Source organism: Oncorhynchus tshawytscha, linkage group LG08, assembly GCF_018296145.1.
Source record: "Oncorhynchus tshawytscha isolate Ot180627B linkage group LG08, Otsh_v2.0, whole genome shotgun sequence".
NCBI lineage: Eukaryota > Metazoa > Chordata > Actinopteri > Salmoniformes > Salmonidae > Oncorhynchus > Oncorhynchus tshawytscha.
In genome coordinates, this window is record NC_056436.1 from 29,211,224 (window position 1) to 29,232,313 (window position 21,090).

At 43.2% G+C, this 21,090-nt stretch overlaps 1 protein-coding gene across 2 annotated transcripts in view; it reads left to right on the plus strand.

Moving 5' to 3' along the window:
* The first annotated feature begins 867 nt into the window (after window positions 1-867).
* Window positions 868-21,090, plus strand: part of LOC112256693 (steroid hormone receptor ERR2) — a 60,832-nt gene continuing 40,609 nt past the window's right edge. Inside the window, exons 1-3 of one of the 2 annotated variants that reach the window (XM_024430117.1) lie at window positions 868-1,151; window positions 5,535-5,603; window positions 17,224-17,633. In XM_024430117.1, the coding sequence (XP_024285885.1) occupies window positions 1,102-1,151; window positions 5,535-5,603; window positions 17,224-17,633 (529 nt within the window). In that variant the 5' untranslated portion in view covers window positions 868-1,101. The remainder of the gene's footprint in view (window positions 1,152-5,534; window positions 5,604-17,223; window positions 17,634-21,090) is intronic. The other variant, XM_024430118.1, reaches the window with a different exon arrangement.

The window sequence follows — 21,090 nt, forward strand, 5'->3', positions numbered from 1 at the left end:
GTTTAGCTTTTTCCCTAACTAATTGAGATTCAGTGGGCTCAAGGGGGAAATAATTTTCTTGACTTTGTATGGATATGTGCTTTATTTTGACTCTGTACATTGACTCTGTACCAGGTACCTGTTGTATTCGGAGCATGTGACAATGTTTTTGTTGATTTGATTTGATATTTCAACATCAATAGGGCTTGTCCAGACACTCATTTATTTATTCTTTATTTTAAACGTTCACACAGTATTTCACAAACGTTCACACGTTCACAAAATATTTACATTAATAATTTTTAAAAATATATATAAAAATACGTTTTTCTAATGCCCTACAATGTGAGATTTTAGTAGTCATATTTTTGTTGGTGTATTTTTCTACTTGTTTTAGTGTGTAGTGTGAGCTCTTTAATTTGCATATGCATGTTCTAATGTAAAGTGTATTTATCTGCCTGTTTGAATGATAGTGGCTTTGTGTATGTGTGTGTGTGTGTGTGTGTTTGTGTTTGTGTGTTTGTGTGTAGCGGAGTGCACGATTGAGTGAGCTAGGTATTGAGCGTGTGGTTCCCTCCTCCCTCATGCTCTGCTGGTCCCTCTGTCGCTTTAAGTCCTGCCCCTCGGAGCCAGCCAACAGCAGCTGTTCCATATTCATCAAGCCCTTGAGTCTTAAAGAGCCCTATCCTGACCATGGAAAGAGTCATTCCTCTCGCTCCCTCTCTCATGCTCTCTCCATCTTAGCGCTCATCTGCCGCTGCCTGCGCTTCTCTCGCTCTCTCTCTCTCTCACCCCCCCCTTTACCTCTCTCTCACCCCCCTTTACCTCTCTCTCTCTCGCTCCCTCTCTCTCTCTTCCACTCCTCTCTCTCTCTCTCATATACGCACTGACACACACAACCACACACACATACCGACAGAGACACACACTCTCTTACACACAAACTCACACACACACAATCAGAAGCGAGCATACCTGTGCAGACTGGGGGGAGTAGTGCTGGAGGGGCTTTTCACCGTTCTCTCTGAGGGCGCTGTGCTGTCATTTTGGGAGAGAAGCGGGTCTCAATTGTTTCCTATTTCCTCTTCCTCTTCTCATTCCTGGAATGCTAAAACTGGACTGATGGACATTTCAGAACTGTGTCTGCCAGACCCTCTCAGCTATCATAACCAGTAGGTGCATTTCTTTCTTTCAACCTTCCTTTTAACATACCCGTCTTTTGTGATATTGGATATAGCATTTTTCCCCTCTTGCAATCTTTCTTTCTCCTCTCTCCTTCTTTCTCTTTGTGTTTTCTTGTAGAAGTGCCTGCATTTGTTTCCGTTACAAAGGTCCTGCCAATCGTGGCGCTGAACTTTTTACTGCTATAGTAAAGATGCACTGCGCTTTTTCCTGTCTCTCTTGCTCACACACACACTAACTCACACACACATACACACACACACAGAGAGATACACACTAATATGCACTATCTGACTCTTTCTCTCTCTCTATATATATATATGTTTAGAATGGCTGTTAATTCATACAGGACTGTCTCCTGCCAGTGATATCCTAAAGCAACAGGGCAGGTGTCTGTGGTTATGTTCAATAGGGAGAGATTACACATTGTTAGCCATGTGTTACTCTGTGCACATTTCATTCAGAGCATGGCCGATCAGTTAAGAGTGGCTCATTGCAACGTGCGTATGTTTTTCCTAAAGAATAGACGGAACGTGTCCTGTTGGGTTAGCAGCTTGTTCTAGGATGGCTTTGTTCTCTGTCCCTGTCCTGGCCGGACGGCCACCCTGGCAGAATCAGAATACATTTAAGGTGATTAGATTCAAGTGAATGCATGGAATTGGGAGGATGAGTTAACACGCTGCAATATTTGTACATCTGGGGGGAAAACATGTGAAAGGACCCTGTAACCCCAGTGATCAGGCAGCTCCAACCCAGGCAGCGGGATGCCAGGCTGTCTGTCTAAGAAGCCCTCTCTAGCTGTGGGTTTACTCAAAGTAACCTGTTATATCTAAATGCAGTTCTGCTTTTATATATGAATTTCTTGTTGACATGTAGGATGTTGTTTTATGTTATAGCATGTACTGTTCAGTACATTTGAGGAGCTGACTGCTATTATTACTTGAAAAAAATGAAGGAAAGTATATCCAGTCCTATTCATCTGCTTTAGAAAGTGTAAAAATACAACAGCTAGATATCTATACGTGTGTGTTTTAATATCAATTTATAGGACAGATGTCTGTTATTTGAAGTTGTGATATTTTCTTTTGCGAATATACATTTAATGCCCAATATTTCATTCAGCGGTGACAATCTTTTAATTTGTAAGGTCTGTAAGCATTATCATGTGCTGTTGATTAAATTATTTCTACTTGCTGTGAAACCCTCATATAGTATTCAAGACAGTCATTATTTCAACCCATAACTCTTTCCACATAACAATCTAATCAGCCAAATGTGTCTGTTGTTGTAGCTGGATTATGATTTTTTTAAAGGTACCGTGCATGCCTGCTGAAAGATTTATACGATAGAGATTAATACATTGAAGTAGTTGAGAAGTGTAGATTTTCATGTATTGAATTTCAAAGCAATACAAGCACAGACATTCTCAATGGGATGTCATGCAAAAGAGGATATTGGTTGAATTGTTCTGACCGCCTAAGGATTCGCTCACTTGTTCTCAGGAACTCTAGTTTGAGTTTTAACCATTGACTGCTCAGAGAGAGAAAAGACACATTTCCTAGATAAACTCGTTAACACCTTAGACACACTGTTATCAACTCCTTTGTTTTACCTCGTCTTTTTTTACAGAGGTTTTATACAACTCTGCCTTCTAGATACACCTCAGTCGAAAAGGGTCAAAGTAACATAAACACGCTCATCATAATATACAATAACTATATAATAACTACTAAGACATATGTAAGATCAATTGAATTGTATTGACGTTTACCTAGTCAGTTTGCTGAGTTTTTAACACTCAAAGACCTTTAAAATGCCGTTTTCCTACTCAAAATGTGTCTGTCATGTATATATTTTTATGATTTTCTTCCCATTGTTAACAACTGGCAATCTAACCTAGTTTGGTGGTGATTCACTATAAGCACTGTAGTCAATATGAGGTGCATAAATGAAATGATTAAATGCAGTCTATTTACAGTTGACTGACATATTTCCTATAGGGATAGTTGAATTTAAGATCATTGTAGCAAGAGTGTAATTTCAACAGAAACATGCAATATAACGATTTAGGGTTTTATTGGAAATGTGAACACAAGTTTGCTTTCATAACACAAGTAGATTATGCAGAATCATTTATTTATTGCATGTAATATAACATATACACACAGTATACATAAAACATATCATTAAGTCGAATAAGATTCCTAGACACAAATATTAATTTCTCTCAATGTTGTGTTAACACTCTTTCATTCATGTAACATTTCTAAGACAATCAATTATAATTAGAAATGTACACAGAAAATATAACTGCAAGGGGTTGCTGGCATTCAAAATGCTGACTGTATTTTACAGGTTTTATTTTATATCACATGTGAAGTAGAGACAGCGTGTGTTTCCTTATCTTCTATAGGTATAGAAAAGGTCCTGCCTGTAAATGAAATATATAACTCCATATTTAATTCTAGGTTTGACATAATTATTGTTTTCTATGATATGAGTGTCAGACATAGGTGCATGTAAAAATGATATTAGGAAACAAAACACTTATTAGGGCTTTAGTCGTGTGTAGAGGTAATTACAGACAGTAGATGTTTTGACGTGCCATGGTTGGCAATATCTCAAACATAAATCAGTTTAAGATTTTTTTATGCATAAATCAGGAGCTATCTTTTTCATAAATCACATTGAATTAATTTAGATATTTATCGAACACTATTTATCATCCTCTTAAGTTTTATTTGATTGATTTGATTTTAAATCATTTAAATAACTTTTTTTTTTTTAAATATTCATTTTACATAGCAGTTAATCCTAAAGTAGAAGCATTGTGCAAAAGATTCAAGACTTTCTAATGAAAATAACTTCGGTCAACATCTATACAATTATTGCTAATGCCACAAATGTTGTCTTTGCTTTTCATACTAACTAATGCAGTGTTGTTCATTATAGGACATATTTGCATTGAGCTTCCAGTGTGTTGTTATCTGTTCACTAGTAGTCCATCTGCTTGGTCTGTGGACAGCAGTATTTTCAGCCGCCAGCGTGCTGTGGTGTGGTGTGACGTGGTGTGTGTCTCCGGTGCTTGGTTGCTGGAATTACTGGGACGTTTGTGCACCGTGTAATTAGCAGAACCAGAGCAGTGATGTGGAAGCAGTGTATTATTATGTTACTCTATAGATTGACCTGGGTGCCCGAATGACTGCCTACTACTGTAGGAATAGGATTGAGACAGTGACTGATTTGTATTTCAGACAATATGGAGAGGTATGTATAGCCTAGTATTACTGCTCGTTTGAATTTGTCAACCAAATACATTTGACCTCAAAAAGAGCAATAGTAGATATGACGTGGTATGTCCTTTAAGATACCTCTCTCCACAGCTTCAAGTTTGCTCGATATTTATTCTCCCTTCTCGATTGGGATGCATAGTAAGCTACGTACACCAAGATTGGTGTGGATAGTAAGCCGTAATTCACAGCACTTGATTCGTTTAAGTTGAAGTCTCTCTTGGCTCAGACAGCAGGAGGTAACATATGGCAGTCAGACAGGCTTATTGTTGCTCTCCTATTGCTCTGGCTGTTTCAGCGGCGCTCAGAAATCAGCCAATGCTGAGGATTGTCAGTTTGAGTTCATCTGGTCTCGCTAGCAAAATCACTCTGAGCGGCAGGCAGCCGATTGAGACAGGACTCCTTTCCCTCCCTTAATGATCCATCAACACCCTCACTGCTCCTCCCAGCCATATTCTACATGTCCATTTTCCATTTAGGGAATGAGATCTTTTGGATGAATTTTCACAAAAGCAAAACTTACCACACAGCGATTAATCCGATCCATTAGGCTCAGTAAAATACCCATCTCTAACATTCCTTCTTGTCCCTTCTCTCTTTATTCTGATTAGGTTTCAGAGAACAAGGCGAGGGAATTGCATTAGTGTATCTTAAGTTAAAAGCTCTTTGGTCTTTGACCAAGTGTTTCAGTGTTATTGGGTTAATCAGATTTTTGCTGTCTTCATGGAGATGCTATCGCGGGGTAGAGGCAGTGCCGGGTAACCAAAGCAGCCCTGCACAGACACTATCCAGATGGGATCAGTTTACGGTCATTTGGTTTCAGAATACATTACCAGAAGAGGCTCCTGGCCGAGAACAGCCACCCCGCTAAGAGCTGGGAGCCTGTGGTCGCTGTGGCCACTGCAGACAGCCAGCCAGCCCCGGTGACCACCGCTGTTCACCCGGCCCGCTCCAACCTTCCTCCTGCCTCTCTCCCTCTGCACTTAAGGGGAGGTGTCGGGGGAAACGTGTCTTTTAAGAAAAACCTAATGTTTTAAATTACATTTGTCACACAATTCTAAATGCATCTCCTTGTACCAACAGGGCTTCGTTGTCCAATTCATTAGGGCGATTACTCAGTCCACTGGCCACACTGGAGCCTTCTCATTTCTGGTAAGCTCTGCATATGAGTATCATTTCTTTCACTGTAAACCTGTCACTCAGATCTGGCTGTTAAGGGAGGGTGGGGGGTACTGCCCCTGGCCCCCAGGGCGTTTAGGGATGCAGAGTGGATTTACCCTCCCTGTTCTCCATTTTGTTTTTCTGTGTGTTTGTAATTGTTGGCTACTTGCACCTGCTTTTTAAGGGAAGCTCTTCACACCCCTTCACTTACACATTAACATGCAGTGTCACTCTTCCCCGTTCTTGTCCTTCATGCATCCTTATTTTCCAGAAAACTAGGCAGGATAGAATATTAGGACACAGAGTATTGAGACTCAAACAGAATGAACTGCGCACATCTGCTACACCTTATCTGATATACCCGATCTAAACTAGGGCCTCTGGAGATGCTTCTTATTGCTTGTAAAATACATAACGAAAATGTACAAGTTCATACAATTTATCTGAAGTAGGTGGACTTCCATTTCTGTGATGTTTCTTTGACGATTTTCATTTTGATTTGTTTGGTTGAAGTCTGTGTAGTTTCTCTCAGAACACCTAGATAATTGTCCCATTAGTATTTAGCACCCTTTGATAGCGCTCTAACATTACAGCTTTATTTTGGATACCGTGACTCATACGAGCTCATGTCATGTTTGGCCTTTCTAGTCTTTTCTGTGATGAGCCACGTGTCACTTTGACCGTTTCACGACATCCACCGGCGTTGAAACCACCAAACGCCACCACAAGTCCCTCCTAATTTTGGCCACGGTAACCTTGGACACCTTCACTGCAGTGCGAGAATGTGTTTAAAAATAACCAGGTCCATTAGTCTAGGAGGATAATGCTATCCTGGCTACGTGGGCTACTCTCACGCCCTTGTGGCAGCGAAGTGCTATCACTGACACGGTGCGTCAGCACTTCTTCCTGTTGCTCCAACACGGAAAGGCTCCTCTTGATTTACACGCGCGCACACACACACACACACACACACACACACACACAAAAAGGAGGTTCTGATGGAGTACTGTCAGAGACGATGTGAAAAAACTGTAAAAACATAATACCAGTATTATAAGTATTATAATACACACTTTACTAGTTCTCATGAAAATGTATATACGATTTCAGAGCATCGGTACACTAGTTTTTTTTCTTTCTGACACAATGTGGCAAACAGCTGTAACTACAGGTTTATTACAATGAAATATATGGTGAGATTGTGATTAACCATTTAAAGTTGAATCATTGAAGCTCTTTCTTTGGCGTGTTACTCATCTCGTCATCTGTCTGTTTTCATTCATTCCTTTCTCTGTCTGTATTTGCCTCTTTTTGCCGCTCAATGGACGCGAGACTGAACAATAATTCTGCAGCTTTTCGATACGCTCTGTCTTAAATGTAATGGAGGGAAAATGCTAAGTCCGCTAATTTACACTTGGTTAAAAGCGTGACGTGGAGTGGGTGGCTACGCGGGCGTTTATCAGTGAATGTTATTGGTATTGAGCGGCCAGTCCTTTGAAGGTTATGTTTCTGAGCAGTAATTGAAATGCAAAATAACATTAGGATCGATGGTTAGCTCTGTTTATTTATGAAATCAATATTGAAACCGTCCGTCACAATAGCAGCTCTGATTCTTACTGACAGCTTAACCAAGTATGGACGGACTGACTGTACACGGCCTCAGCTCTCCCAGGCATCGCAGCCATAACAGCTGTTAGACTAAGAGCCATTTGCCTCATCGTTTTTCTTTGCCCTACTCTGCTCTACTCTGCCCTGTTCTGTCCTTCCCACCCAGGCAGACTGATGGCATGGAGTATTGTTGGAGGTTCTGATGATATGTTGTAGGTCTGTCTGAACAAGAGCATAAATGAGCTTGGATGAGGAGCGACACTAAAGTTACAAGTTCAGGAGTTAAAATGAAGGGTGTGAAAATGTAGTGTGCGTACATACATACTTGTCAGACCCCTGCTGTTGCGTTGTGCATTTGTCTCTCCCAGAGAGAGAGAGAGAGAGAACTGCCCTGTTTGCCTGCCCTGGGGCTGGTACTTCTGACTGACCGATCGCCAACCATTAACATCCTAGCATGCAGGCTGACTACTGGCCACTCTCTGCCACAGTATGCGGGCCTAGTTTCACTGTGGTGACTGGGGATATTTATTGATGTGTTTATTTCGTAGGGCCCATGTCAATATGTTTTGCAGTCGTTTTGCAAAATGGATGGGAATATTTTTGTTTTTGTTTTCAGTTAAATTGTCAACTTAGAGTTTTAGAATATTAGTGCTAAAACATTGGGTAATGAAATTTCTGGATATTGTGTATTTTTCACACTGATCTTTTTCTGGGTTCTGTCTTTTTGGAAGGTTTACCACGTCTATTTCATTTCTTTGTTTTTATTCAATGTCAAGGTGCTATCTTCTCTACGTAAATCAAAGTACATTATATAGGCATTTTGTCCCTCTCTCAGTGCTGTGCTGACCTGTGAGTGTCTCAGTAAACCAGAGCGCATTATAATGTAAATCTTTATTCATCACGCTCTCTGCCTGAGAGAAGCCTCTCTGCTTTCATTTCTAGAATGTCATAGCAGAGGTATGGACGTACATGATGCTGTAGGGGGTACGTAGAGGGAGGATGGATGGCTTGGCAAGGGCTACTGCATATGTTATGGAAGGTGTAAGCTAGTCATACTTTATGTTGTGTTTTTATATGCTTATGGCATAATACAGTATCTGACAGTTTTTCAATTGTAAATGTTGTTGTGCGTCCGTGCATATGTGTGTGTGTGTTTCTGTTTGTGTACACAGTACGTGTGTGTGTGTTTCTGTTTGTGTACACAGTACGTGTGTGTGTGTGTTTCTGTTTGTGTACACAGTATGTGTGTGTGTTTCTGTTTGTGTATACAGTATGTGTGTGTGTTTCTGTTTGTGTATACAGTATGTGTGTGTGTTTCTGTTTGTGTATACAGTATGTGTGTGTGTTTCTGTTTGTGTATACAGTATGTGTGTGTATTTCTGTTTGTGTATACAGTATGTGTGTGTGTTTCTGTTTGTGTATACAGTATGTGTGTGTGTTTCTGTTTGTGTATACAGTGTTTGTGTGTATCTGTTTGTGTATACAGTATGTGTGTGTGTGTGTGTGTGTGTGCGTGTGCGTGTGCGTGTGCGTGTGCGTGTGTGTGTGTGTGTGTGTGTGTGTGTGTGTACAGTATGTGTCTGTGTTTCTGTTTGTGTGTATTATGAGTGTGTGTGTGTTCCTGTTTGTTTACAGCATGTGTGTGTGTGTGTTTCTGTTTGTCTATACAGTATGTGTGTGTGTGTGTGTGTGTGTGTGTGTGTGTGTGTGTGTGTGTTTATGTTTAAGTATACAGTATGTGTGTGTGTTTCTGTTTGTGTATACAGTGTGTGTGTGTATCTGTTTGTGTATACAGTATGTGTGTGTGTGTGGTGTGTGCGTGTGCGTGTGCGTGTGTGTGTGCGTGTGTGTGTGTGTGCGTGTGTGTGTGTGTGTACAGTATGTGTCTGTGTTTCTGTTTGTGTGTATAGTATGAGTGTGTGTGTGTTCCTGTTTGTCTATACAGTATGTGTGTGTGTGTGTTTCTGTTTGTCTATACAGTGTGTGTGTGTGTGTGTGTGTGTGTGTGTGTGTGTGTGTGTGTGTGTGTGTTTATGTTTAAGTATACAGTATGTGTGTGTGTGTGTGTGTGTGTGTATACAGAATGTGTGTGTGTGTGTGTGTGTACAGTATGTGTCTGTGTGTTTCTGTTTGTGTGTATAGTATGTGTGTGTGTGTTTCTGTTTGTCTATACAGTATATGTGAGTGTGTGTGTTTCTGTTTGTCTATACAGTATGTGTGTGTGTGTGTGTGTGTGTGTGTGTGTGTGTGTGTGTGTGTGTGTGTGTGTGTGTGTGTGTGTGTGTGTATGTGTGTGTGTGTTTGTGTATACAGTATGTGTGTGTGCTTGCCCTTTTATATGTGTGTATCCAGTGCCCAAAAATGTACCCTCCCTTCACTATTCCTGAATGGCGTATGTTGGACGCCAGTGTGTAACTCAGCCAACCTTCCCGCCTATATTATCCCCACTATTTATGGGGAATGAGAGGAGGGTTTGGGAGATCAGCCTGTAAAGAGGTGGGAGAGACCAGGTAGAGACCAGGGAGAGACCAGGTAGAGACCAGGGAGGTTCCAGGGAGAGACCAGGTAGAGACCAGGGAGAGACCAGGAAGGTTCCAGGGAGAGACCAGGGAGAGACCATGGAGAGACCTGGGAGAGACCAGGCAGAGACCAGGGAGAGACCAGGTAGAGACCTGGGAGAGACAGGGAGAGACCAGGGAGAGACCATGGAGAGACCAGGCAGAGACCAGGGAGAGACCAGGTAGAGACCTGGGAGAGACAGGGAGAGACCAGGGAGAGACCAGGGAGAGACCTGGGAGAGACCAGGGAGAGACCAGGGAGAGACCGGGAGAGACCGGGGGAGAGACCGGGAGAGACCGGGAGAGACCGGGTAGAGACCAGGAGAGACCGGGGAGAGACCGGGAGAGACCAGGTAGAGACCGGGAGACCTGGGAGAGACCTGGGAGAGACCAGGTAGAGACCGGGGAGAGACCAGGGAGAGACCGGGAGAGACCTGGGAGAGACTGGGGAGAGACCAGGGAGAGACCGGGGAGGGAGACCGGGAGAGACCGGGAGAGACCTGGGAGAGACCAGGGAGAGACCAGGTAGAGACCGGGAGAGACCCGGGAGAGACCAGGGGGACCGGGGAGAGACCGGGAGAGACCTGGGAGAGACCAGGGAGAGACCAGGGAGAGACCACCGGGAGAGACCGGGAGAGACCTGGGAGAGACCAGGGAGAGACCGGGAGAGACCGGGGAGAGACCGGGAGAGACCTGGGAGAGACCAGGGAGAGACCAGGAGAGACCGGCGAGAGACCGGGAGAGACCAGGGAGAGACCGGGGAGAGACCAGGGAGAGACCTGGGAGAGACCAGGGAGAGACCAGGGAGAGACCAGGGAGAGACCGGGGAGAGACCTGGGAGAGACCAGGGAGAGACCAGGTAGAGACCAGGGAGAGACCGGGCAGAGACCTGGGAGAGCGGCCCTGGCTCTATAATGGTCTAAAGGAACTTATAAACTTGGTGGTTAGAGTTCTGAATGCTGATTGTCTGATAGCCGTGATATATCAGACCGTATACCACAGGTATGACAAACATTTATTTTTACTTCTCTAATTACGTTGGTAACCAGTTTATAATAGCAATAAGGCACCACAGGGGTTTGTGGAATATAGCCAATATACCACAGGGCTGTATCCAGGAACTCAGCGTTGCGTCGTGCGTAAGAACAGCCCTTAGCCATGATATATTGGCCATATACCACACCACCTCGAGAATTTTTGTTCAATTTTACCACACCACCACATACAGTAGCCCTGGAAGAAGACCAGCAGTTGGTGGCGCCATATATTACATTGTTGATTGTTGATCGTTAAATGAGAGACAAAAATGTACTTGTGTTTGACTCAAAGATGCCACAAACAAACAACCCATTTAGTGAAATTAACAATATTAAATGTATTTTGTTCTTTCTCATTTCTTTATCAGTGTCGATTATCAGCAAACTATATATGTTCAACATTTCACATCGTTTCAGTGTTACATATTTGACAACATATTTGGATCTCAACCGTGTGTATATGTGCTGTTTATGTGTGAGCCTGTATAAACATTTACACATTTGATTGCAGTTAAATTGTTCTGGACAACTGATAAACTCACTAATTTTGCCCCGGTTAATTTAACCTAGTATATTTGTCTGTGTGTGTGTTTGTCCCTTCCTCTGATGAAGAGGATAATTTATGGTAGTGGCAGGACGGGCTCTTTGTTTGAAGCAGGTAGAGTTCCCCCCTAAACAAGACAGTCTATCAGAGGAAGATTAATGAAGTAATTTCATGCATGGCTCCTTGCCTCTGTCCCCCTGTACTCTCACTGTGTCTAAACCTGTGATTTACATTGGTCTGCTTTAAACAGGCTTAACCCTTTACAATAATATTTCCCTCTGTTTGTAGTCTATACACACACACTGCAGAGTCAATGCAGTGTCTTTTACCCTAGACATGCGCCCTGTGCATTAGCTATATTTCCAGAAATGTATGTGTGGACCAGTTTGATATTACACATATTGTTCCCTTGCTGGTTATAGTTGCCCTTTGGCCTGGTAGACAGGGTGGTGTGTCTGTGCTGGTTCCAGAACAGTGTTGTGTGGTGGGACAGCTGGAGCCAGGTCTCTGCGTCTCTGGTTTAGGCCAGGAAATGGAAAACTTGTTAAAGCTGTTAGACAATGTCTGTTGGATATGTCTTACACAATTCTTTATGATTAGGCATTAGGCATCCACTGCCAACGATTAATGCTCTTGATGACAGATTTGATGGTTGCTGATTCTTTTTCTGAACGAGCACCATTAGACTTTCTTCCTACATTGAGATGAAATGATGCACTATAGGATCCTAATGTGTGCCAAGCCAGGGCTGTACTGATCTACTTTTTGTTCCATGTGATGATGAGCTGTCCTACTCTACAGGGAGCTTCTCTGCTGGGTATGCAGAGTAGTGTGTTAACTCTTCTACTGCCGTAGAAGAATGTTTAAACTGGTAACCCATTCCCTAACAGGGTTCTGGCATCTTCATCCGATCTTTCCTACCTCCATTTGTTTTCTGAGGATCCTTAGCCCTTTTCAGAATAGGATCTCTCCAGTGTCACTCAGACAGTTTACGTCAGACAAACAGCAGTGCCTGTATCATAAGAGGGCCTGTTTTTCCTGCCAGCATCTTTCCAACAGGAAGGAAAGGGGTGGGGGGGGATCAATAGATGTGATCTGTGTCTTCTTGGGCAGCCAGCACTATCTTGTGGCTGGCCTGTTGGTGCGTGTGGCTCATGTTGTCGTAGTGAGTGAGCTCATGGCTTTATAAAGACTACAGTGACATCGCTGTGGAGCAGCTAAATTTAATCCTCTGCTGGAGACTGAAGAAGTTAATTGGCCGGGCAACGGAGCAGCATGGTCCCCCCAGTGGTAACCCTGCACCACCCAGCTCCATGTACACCCATCCCCTGGCCTACGGACTATTGATCTGGGGCCCGCGCTGCTCTCCATAAGCATGCATAAACATCCATTCCTCTCTCTCCTCTCTTTCTTTCTTTCTTTCTCTCTCTCTCTCTCTCTCTCTCTCTCTCTCTCTCTCTCTCTGTAGCTCTGCATCTCCCCCTCTTTTTGGATTTCTGATTTTCTGTCTGCTATCTTATTCCTCTATTGTGTTCTTCTATAGAACAGCACATCATACATCTCTGTCAGGCAACGTGTTCGTTAACAAAGAGGCCTCTCCCTCCCACCCCTCCACACCCACGCTGCCCCTTCCTCTATCTGTTTAGAGCAGGACTAATGAATGAGAAAATCCCAAATGAGGAGTTTCTCCCAGATGAAATGGGTCCCTATGAGGTGCAGGGAGTGCCTCTAGCCTCTATACCAACCCCTGCCTCCTTTCACATTTACTCAGATCCATCTCCCCCTCCTCACTTTCTCTCACACACACACACACACACACACGCACGCGCGCACGCGCACACACACACACACACACACACACACACTCAAAATTGTCCCAGACGTCTTTTGTCCCCATTCCTCCGAGGGTTATTAACCTGGACCCAGTTATATAGAAAGGCATTCTCCATATTTCACATGGTTCCCCCTACACCCCCCTCCCCCCAAGCCCTGACCCCCTATCCCATTTCATTTCCATGGCCCCATGTGAATACAGAAACCCTCCAGAAACGTCCCGTCCTAAAGATGATGTTTGGAGACATGTGTATTCCAGTGATTGTAGCCAGTCAGCCTGTGATCTGGTTTCAGTCAGTCAGCCCTCGTTCCCATCTCCCTAAATGAGTCGTCCTCCATGCAGCCGTGCGGTCGGCTGAGTGGTAAGAGGTGGCGGTGGCCACTGGAGGAGAGGTCACCATGGCAGCTGCCAGTGGGCTCTGGTGGTGGCTGGAGGCTGAGACGGTCTGTCAGGAGCTAATTGAGTTCCTCCTCCTGCGCTGACTCTGGGGCCAGTAGCTTATCAGGGACATCGCCCAGGGGCCTCCTCTGCCCCTACTGGGGCATCTGATATCACCCCCCCCCCCTCCATCTGCTTAGGGTGAGGGGTTGGGGGCTGGGATGAGGTTAGCCAACACTATCAAACCAGGTTTTTGGCATCCCACAGCTCAGAGAGTGAAAAGTACATTCTAAATTATCTCATCATGCCATAAAACTCAGGCGCAGGACGAATCGTTTGAGTACACATTTTACATTTTCTCCCTTTTTGAGTTGAGCTTTTAATATAAGCACTCGAGTTGTGTAATGTGCTCATAGAAAGAGGAAATGCTAATGTGAGTCAGAGAGACAGAACGTCTGAGTGTCTGTCCGTGTATGTGTTTAACACTTCAGTACAGTACAGACATTAGCACGCTACAGAAGTCAGCATACAGCTCACAGTAGGAATACCTACAAATTGGCCCAATTAGTTTCTCCAGGCTCTGTCGTCTTCCTGTGACAGTGTTCAGAATGTTCAGGCCGTGTTCAGAATGCTGCCGGAGGCCCAGGCAAAGAAGTGAATGGCTGAGACATGAGGACGGGTGCTCCTCAGTTCCCTCTCCTCCTGAAGAAGCGGAGCAGAGAGCGATAGAGGAGCTGGAGAGGAGATCATTAGGGCAGCTAATCCTGGTCACAGCAGCAGCAGTGGAATGATATTACTGATCTGAAATGCTGTTAGGAGGACCAGCTGGAATCAGATTAAAACCAAACTGCGCAGTGTGCTTTTGTGGGCCCATAACCCACCACTCAGCATGCATTTTGATCGGTACAAAGAGAAAGAAAGGAGGAGGAAAAGGGCGAGAGAGAGATATATCTTTGACGTGCAATCCTCCAGTATGCAGCTGAGCAGCAGAACGGGAAGGACACTTCCTGTACTTGAGAGGAAGACATAACTATGGATTTCACAACATACCTGGGTCTTGATCAGTTCAGTGGACCTCTTAATTTTATGTCCTGTCTGGGATACATCATAATTAGCACCTGGTCAATATGTTGTGTTTTTATTAACACAATTCCTGCTGTCAAATTATTTATGTTCATATTATATTTGCCACATTATTAATAGTGTTTATAGATTTTATTTGAACCTGCCCCATTTGAGAAAAATAATATTTCTGTAAATTTAAGAAAATATTTGATTAATGTACACTAGGTTAAAATGGTTAGTATTCATTCAATGTCATTAATCAATATAACCAGCCTTGTTAAAAACATAAGCAGAGCAGTAGCATAATGTGTCATTGCAGAATGAGTTAAGGGAATTGTAGCCAGAACATGTATTATATATGACCACATAGAGCTGGAGGGGAAACAGTTTAGACACTTATGCAATTATGCTAAGTGTCACCCTGGAGGTGACCTTTGAACTGGGGTTAAGCTTACTCTGAATTTGTGAATAAAAGCTAAATAGAGCCATCTAACGGCGTGCTGCCATTTTAATATAGAGCCTTTAAGAAGCCGAGTGCAGGTGTCCTATCACACAGGTGCACAGAGCTGTCTGAAGTAGAGAACATAAAGCGGATGAATAGAGACTCCTTTCATTCATTTATGTGGATGGAACCCACAAGTTATTTAAACGAAGACATTACATGTATGTTAAAAAAGCATCAAGGAGATGGAGCTATTTTATTTCATTATCTTGCAAATAGTTTTATTTTGCTCTTACTTTTTAAGAGTACATAGAGTAATCTATCTGAAATACTAAATATTCCTTCAAACACGGGGAGAAAAAAACCTTCAAACTTCCTTGGCTTTACTTTGACCTTCTCAATGTTTTTTATAGGTATTGTCCAACTTGTTTTTATAGTTACTGTGAGAAATACTGTAAATTGAGTGCCATGATCCCTAGTATAAAAGGTGGTTATCGGTTTTATATTGTGTACGTTCTATATTGAAAAAAGTTCCAGGAGTGTTCAGACAAAGGGCTTATTCCACAAGGTCAACGGTTTTAACAGGGGGCATTTTTTAATATTTATTTTAGCAGTTAACCTTTTTGTGAATTTTCAGAGGTGGTGGGCACCTGGAGTTCCAATGAATATACATGGGAAAACCTGGGAATGAGATTTAATTTGACACACTGACCCCCATCTCCACGGGCCCAGGAAGCCAGGGTGAGAAAATAAGGTTGACCCACTGACCCTGGGCCTGAACCCTACCATCACCCACCCTTACAATTAAATCAGCCAGAGAGAGAGACAGCTATCCTGGCTGGCCCTTCTCCGGCTGGCCGATGGTGTATGGAAAGGCCTTTCCCTTTCCCTCTCTGCACTCTGTAGCAGTCTGAGACGTCCAGTCATGGATAAATCCTGATAGAGACGTTAGGCATACTGGTAGAGAGTGTCTACCCTTTCTCTTCCCTGCCGATGGCAAACTGACATGGGAACTATGTAAACATTACCATTATTTGGCAATATACTAATATAACTAACGTGTTAAGGTAGAACCTGGGCTGACTAGCTGCCACTCAACCAGGAACCCCGGTGTTTGCATTTGCATAAGTCACGCAAGGCTCAATTTCATGAATGTGGATGAGTGCAGACAACCTTTCACCTTGTCAGGGGTGCCTAGTGCAGAGGTGTGTGTGTGACCCCGCCACGACCCTGACGTCATTGTGTCCACACCACCTTTAGAATACTTAGAGGTTATCCCTCTCTTATAGCACTCCATCTCCTCAGTTCACTCTGTTCACTCTGTTGACCCAGGAAAAGTCCATATTACAAGAGAGCAGTACTGTTTTATCTGTTCTCCCAGTCCACTTTACATGTGGTGGAAGGAAACATAAATCAAATCGAATGGACAATGAGCTGTTTTGGGGTTTTTGAAGCTGCGTTGTGTCAACTGGCTGCACTTTATTTCACTCAAGGCAGGCACAACATCAGAAAATTCAGAAATTCTGTTATCAACCAGACAGTGAACAAAGTCAATATCCTTTTGCCATCATGTTTCTTTTTGCCTGACTGCTGACTCAAGGAGACCGCTCCAGATAAGTTCTCTGTGCTCTGGCTTCCTTTAACCTAGTCTTAAATATGTGTCCCAGGCATGGTGCCATCCAGTGTCAGCTGTGGTTGTGTTTCTGTGTTAAAGCAGAAGGAGTGTGGTCAGTGTTGAGCGTGTTTATTGCACCTGTGTGTTCTCTCTCTCTCACGGCTGGTGGAGTGTGGGGTTAATGAGGCGCTTAGGATCCTCCCACCTGGTTGGCTGGTTAATGGTGATGGTTAGGCTAACATAAATGTCGGGGGGGTCAGAATAAAAGAGAACAGCTGATAATGTAGTAAGTCCTCTTTGGAGTGTGGGAGTGTGAAGGGACTTGATCTGTGTGAACAGTAGCCTACAGAGTTTTCCCACAGTCAAATTGTGCAAAAATGCGTTCTCTCTCTGTAGCTGTCATTGTGTCGTTAGATAATGTGTATAGATTTTTGTTTTGTGGGTAGCACCAGTCGATCTGAAGCTGTTCATGTCTGTAGTCAGACAAACCGTGCAAATTACCCTCCCCTCTCCTTTCCCCCCTTCTCCAGGCTGCTGAATAGAATGGCTGCCGATGACCGGCACCTTCCCTCCAGCTGTGGGTCCTACATCAAGACGGAGCCGTCCAGCCCCTCCTCAGTCATCGACACGGTCAGCCACCACAGCCCCAGCGGCAACTCGGATGCCAGCGGCGGCTATGTCAGCGCCATGAACAGCCACTCCAACGGCCTGGACTCTCCGCCCATGTTCACGCCCGGCGGGCTAGGCCCCGGCGCCTGCCGCAAGCGCTACGACGACTGCTCTAGCAACATCATGGAGGACTCACCCATTAAGTGCGAATACATGTTGAACTCCATCCCCAAGAGGCTGTGCCTGGTCTGTGGAGATATAGCCTCTGGGTATCACTACGGCGTGGCCTCATGTGAGGCCTGCAAAGCCTTCTTTAAAAGGACAATACAAGGTATTTCCCTGATGCCCCCCCCTCCACAGACACACAAACACACTCAGTACAAGGGATCTGCCCCCCTTTCAGACACAACAATACACTCCATACAGTGTTTCACGTCTCCTCCTCCTCCAGCATAAAACACACACTAGAAGATGTACTGTATCTCTCTGTGGTCTGAACACAATCACCTACTGCCCTGAACTACCACCTTGTAATGTAGCTGTTGACCTACATCATCTCCCTTTATCTCCCTGGGAAAAGGTATATGTTTGAAACGCTGGTGCCTCCAGTTGTGCTGCTATCAATGGCCTGTATTGCTATGACACCCAGGACACCTTCATTAATAGTGAGGGGAATCACATGCAGTGCAGCACAGTATGAGACAACACATGTCCACAGGGGCTGAATACAAAGTTGACAGCCACACACAGGATAGGCCACTAGCCCGTCGCTTGCGATGACGTCATCTGCTGGGTGGGTAGGTAAGGGGCAGTGGTCGTGACATCATCATCAGGGGTTATCATCAGCAGGTGCTTGTGTCCTGTCCTGTCCTGTCCTGTGTGTGTGTGTGTGTGTGTGTGTGTGTGTGTGTGTGTGTGTGTGTGTGTGTGTCTGTGCTGCATGTGTGTGTGTGTGAGTGAGTGCCTGAGGAATAGGGTGTGAGTGCAGATCTGCATGGTATGATGTATCACAGGTTCCCATTAGAGAGGCAATGACAGGCCCCCCACTGTGTGTCTCTCTGTGTGCTCTGTCCTACATTAATCAGTGGGACCTATGGTACGGAGGGAGATATTATTGAGCCAGGGAAAATCACTGCTCAACATGCACAGCTGTCCCTGCCTAAGCTCAGACAGTCTGCGTGAGAATGGGAGAAATTCAAATGAAAACTAATATTTTTATATTTAGTGTCATGCATTAAGGTGAACATACAGTGAGCTCCAAAAGTAATGGGACAGCGATTATATTCTTGTTTGTTTTAGCTCTGTACTCTAGCACTTTGGATTTGAAATGATATAATGACTATGCAAGACTATGAAAGGCTGTTAAAGGCTGTCAGCTTTAATTTGAGGGAACCGTTTAGAAATTACAGCATTTTTTGTACATAGTCCCCCCCCATTTTAGGGGAACAAAAGTATTGGGACAAATTCACTTATATGTGTATTAAAGTAGTCAAATGTGTAGTATTTGGTACCATATTCTTAGCACACAATGACCACATCCAGCCTGTGACTCTACAAACTTGAAGGATGCATTTGCTGTATGTTTTGGTTGTGTTTCAAATTAAAATAATATAAAATAAAATTGTAGAGTTCACATGTGCCGAATACAACAGGTGTAGACTAGAGTGAAATGTTTACTTACGAACCCATTCCCAACAATGCAGAGTTAAAACAGTAAGACAAATATTTGCTAAATAAAAAGGATATAGTATCACAATAAAATAAGGAGACTATATTATTTTATGCCAATTAGAAATGAATAGTAAATAATGCATTTTGCCATTTTTGAGACACTTTTATAGTAAATAAGAATATAATATGTTTCTAAACACTTCTACACTCTTGTGGACGCTACCATGATTATGGATAATCCTAAATGAATCCTGAATAATGACAAGTGAGAAAGTTACAGACGCACAAATACCTTACTTACAATAACGGGAGGCTAGCGTTTTCCAATCAAATCAAATTTTGTGTCATATGTGCCAAATACAACAGATGCAGACCTTACCGTGAAATGCAACATGTGTAGACCTTACCGTGAAATGCAACATGTGTAGACCTTACCGTGAAATGCAACATGTGTAGACCTTACCGTGAAATACAACATATGTAGACCTTACCGTGAAATGCAACATGTGTAGACCTTACCGTGAAATGCAACATGTGTAGACCTTACCGTGAAATGCAACATGTATAGACCTTACCGTGAAATGCAACATGTGTAGACCTTACCGTGAAATACAACATGTGTAGACCTTACCGTGAAATACAACATGTGTAGACCTTACCGTGAAATGCAACATGTGTAGACCTTACCGTGAAATACAACATGTGTAGACCTTACCGTGAAATACAACATGTGTAGACCTTACCGTGAAATGCAACATGTGTAGACCTTACCGTGAAATACAACATGTGTAGACCTTACCGTGAAATACAACATGTGTAGACCTTACCATGAAATACAACATGTGTAGACCTTACCGTGAAATGCAACATGTGTAGACCTTACCGTGAAATACAACATGTGTAGACCTTACCGTGAAATACAACATGTGTAGACCTTACCGTGAAATACAACATGTGTAGACCTTACCGTGAAATACAACATGTGTAGACCTTACCGTGAAATACAACATGTGTAGACCTTACCGTGAAATACAACATGTGTAGACCTTACCGTGAAATGCAACATGTGTAGACCTTACCGTGAAATACAACATGTGTAGACCTTACCGTGAAATACAACATGTGTAGACCTTACCGTGAAATACAACATGTGTAGACCTTACCGTGAAATGCAACATGTGTAGACCTTACCGTGAAATACAACATGTGTAGACCTTACCGTGAAATACAACATGTGTAGACCTTACCGTGAAATACTTACTTACGAGCCCTTAACCAACAATGCAAAAAAAGTGAGTAAGAAAAATGTGGTAAATAAACTAAAGGAAAAATAGTAACACAATCAAAAGAACTATAACAACAACAAAGCTATATACAAGGGGTACCGGTACCGAGTGACACTCTAACACACACACATACAAAACACACACACATACACACACATACAGTACCATTCACATTCTTCACACACCCTGCTGTCAGTGTAGTATGTGTGAGCGTGTGTTTAGAGTCCAGGGAGTGTAAACAATAATAATAAAATAAGGGGTTATTCGGGGGGGGGGGGTTATGATATGATAATGATCCTTCTAACTTTCTCACTCGTCATTATTGATGATTCATCCAGGATTATCCTTAATCATGGTAGCATCCACATTAATGTAGAAGTGTTTTAAGAAACATTATTTTTTACAATAAAAGTGACTCCAAAATGACCCAATAAATTATTTGACATTCATTTCTATTGGTCAGAAAATAATCTGAAACACAACCTAAACAGCAAATGCATCCAAGAAAAGTGTAGAGTCACAAGCTGGATGTGGTCATTGCGAGCTATGAACATGGAACCAAATACTTAACTATGTAATATTTTAATACACATATAAGTGAATTTGTCCCAATACTTCTGCTGCCCTAAAATGGGGGGACTATATACAATAAGTGCTGCCATTTCTAATTGGTTCACCTGATATGGATTAAAAGACCCTCAAATGAAAGCTGTCAGTCTGCAATGTAACATCATAGTCATTGTAGAATTTCAAATCCAAAGTGCTGGAGTACAGAGCCAAAACAACAACACACTTGTCACTGTCCCAGTACTTTTGGAGTGCACTGTACTT